The 1,861-nt window shown below is 59.4% G+C and overlaps 1 protein-coding gene across 1 annotated transcript; it reads right to left on the reverse strand.

The window, feature by feature from the left end:
• Positions 1 to 893: 893 nt before the first annotated feature.
• On the reverse strand, positions 894 to 1,313 carry LOC147959297 (uncharacterized). Its single transcript, XM_087532592.1, has one exon. The coding sequence runs from the start codon at positions 1,311 to 1,313 to the stop codon at positions 894 to 896; it is 420 nt and encodes a 139-aa protein (XP_087388718.1).
• Between the last annotated feature and the right edge of the window lie 548 nt (positions 1,314 to 1,861).

Consider the following 1,861-nt stretch of genomic DNA (forward strand, 5'->3'; position numbering starts at 1 on the left):
GAGCGTACGCTAGGACAGTGGTACCGCCGCAGCGCCTGCTGGTACCTCGCAGCTCGGAGCGAGGCTTCTCGGCGGCGTCCCTTCCCCAACACGAGATCCATCCCCCGTACGGTGTCCTGCCGCGTTTCATCAAACGCCAGGACCCGCACGGAGCGATGCCTGACCTCATGTGGGAGAACCGCTTCTGCTCCATAGACGAGGAACAACGGGGTCTCTCGTGTCGGCCTGGTAGCAGTGGTGCGGATGGACCACAGCACAGACTGGAGCTCGTCGTGCCAGCCCCTGCTGCAGGCCTCAAGCTTCTTCTTGAAGGTCCTTGTCTTGAGACCCCTCAGGACCTCTGCATTGGCGCGTTCGGCCTGGCCGTTGCTCCTGGGGTGCGCCATGGAGGTGTAGCAGATCTGCGTTCCAAGGTTAGCACAATACGTTTTGAAGAGATTGCTAGTGAACTGCGAGCCGTTGTCGGTGATGATGCGATTAGGGACCCCAAATCGGCTTACGAGGCCCTTGATGAACTTGACTGCTGACCCGGCCGAGATGGTGCGGACAGCTTCCACTTCCGCCCATTTGGTGAATTTGTCAATAGCGACGTAGAGGTAGCGGTAGCCTCCAGGCGCTCGAGGGAATGGGGCCAGGATATCCCGCCCCCAGACCGCAAACGGCCATGAGAGCGAGATAGTCTGGAGGTCCTGGGCAGGCTGGTGGATCTTCTTGGCATGGAACTGGCAGGCCTCGCAGGATTTCACCAGCTCGGCCACGTCATTGAGTGTCGTGGGCCAGTAGAACCCGCTGTGGAAAGCCTTGCCGACCAGGGTGCGCGACGATGAGTGGTGCCCACAGTCTCCGCCGTGTATGTCGGCCAGCATCTCATTCCCCTGTTCCCTGGAAATGCATCATAGAGAAACATCATTTGGCCGCTTCCTGTATAGCTCACCATCCTGAATGCAGTATGCCGTAGCCTGTTGGGCCACACACTCCACGTCTTCCTCCTTCTCCGGCAACGTGCCTTTCGTCAGGTACGCCTTGAACTCCTCGATCCAGCACCCCTCCTGAGGCTCGAGCGCTAAGATGAGGCGCGCTCCTGAGATCAGGCTGTAGGCGGGGGCTCCCGGGGCTGGAGGATGGGGGAGTTCCTCCTGAGTTGACACCAGCTCCACAGGCGGAGGTGCTACCGAAGGCTTGAAGAGCCGCTCCTCGAAGATGCCAGGCTCTTGGGGCAGCCACTTGGATGTTCTTCTGGCGATGTAATCGGCCTCTTTGTTGGCACCACGAGGCACATGTTGTAGTTCCAGACCCAGGAACTGCTTCTCCATTTTGCGCACCTCCGCGAGGTATGCCTCCATGTGCTCATCCTTTGGCTCGTACACCTTGTTGTGGAAGTTGACGAGGAGCTGCGAGTCTCCCTTGACGGTGAGGCGCCTCACTCCCAGGGCCACCGCTGCTTTGAGGCCGACGATGAGACCCTCGTATTCTGCGATGTTGTTGGAGACCTTCTCGCCCCGCCAGAAGCAGAGCTGCACGGCGTAGTAAAGCTTGTCCTGAGTGGGCAAGATGAGCACGGCTCCAGCCCCCGCGCCCTGCCGTGTGAACATGCCATCGAACTACATGACCCAACCATCTGGCGCTTCACTTCCTGACGAGAGGGATCAGTTCTCGCCTGCTTCAAGCTTCGGGGTGTCGGTCCATTCCGCCACAAAATCGGCGAGTGCAGCCTCCTAGATGACTCTGGTTGTGCTGAACTCCAGGTCGAACGCTTGCAGCTCGATGTTCCATTCGGCGACCCTTCCCGCGGCATTGGGGCTTCTGAGCACTCTCTCCAATGGGTAAGCTGAAACGACCTTGATGGGGTGACCTTGGAAGT

This window comes from Triticum urartu, chromosome 7A, assembly GCF_056163025.1.
Source record: "Triticum urartu cultivar PI428250 chromosome 7A, HENAU_Tu73, whole genome shotgun sequence".
Taxonomy (NCBI): domain Eukaryota; kingdom Viridiplantae; phylum Streptophyta; class Magnoliopsida; order Poales; family Poaceae; genus Triticum; species Triticum urartu.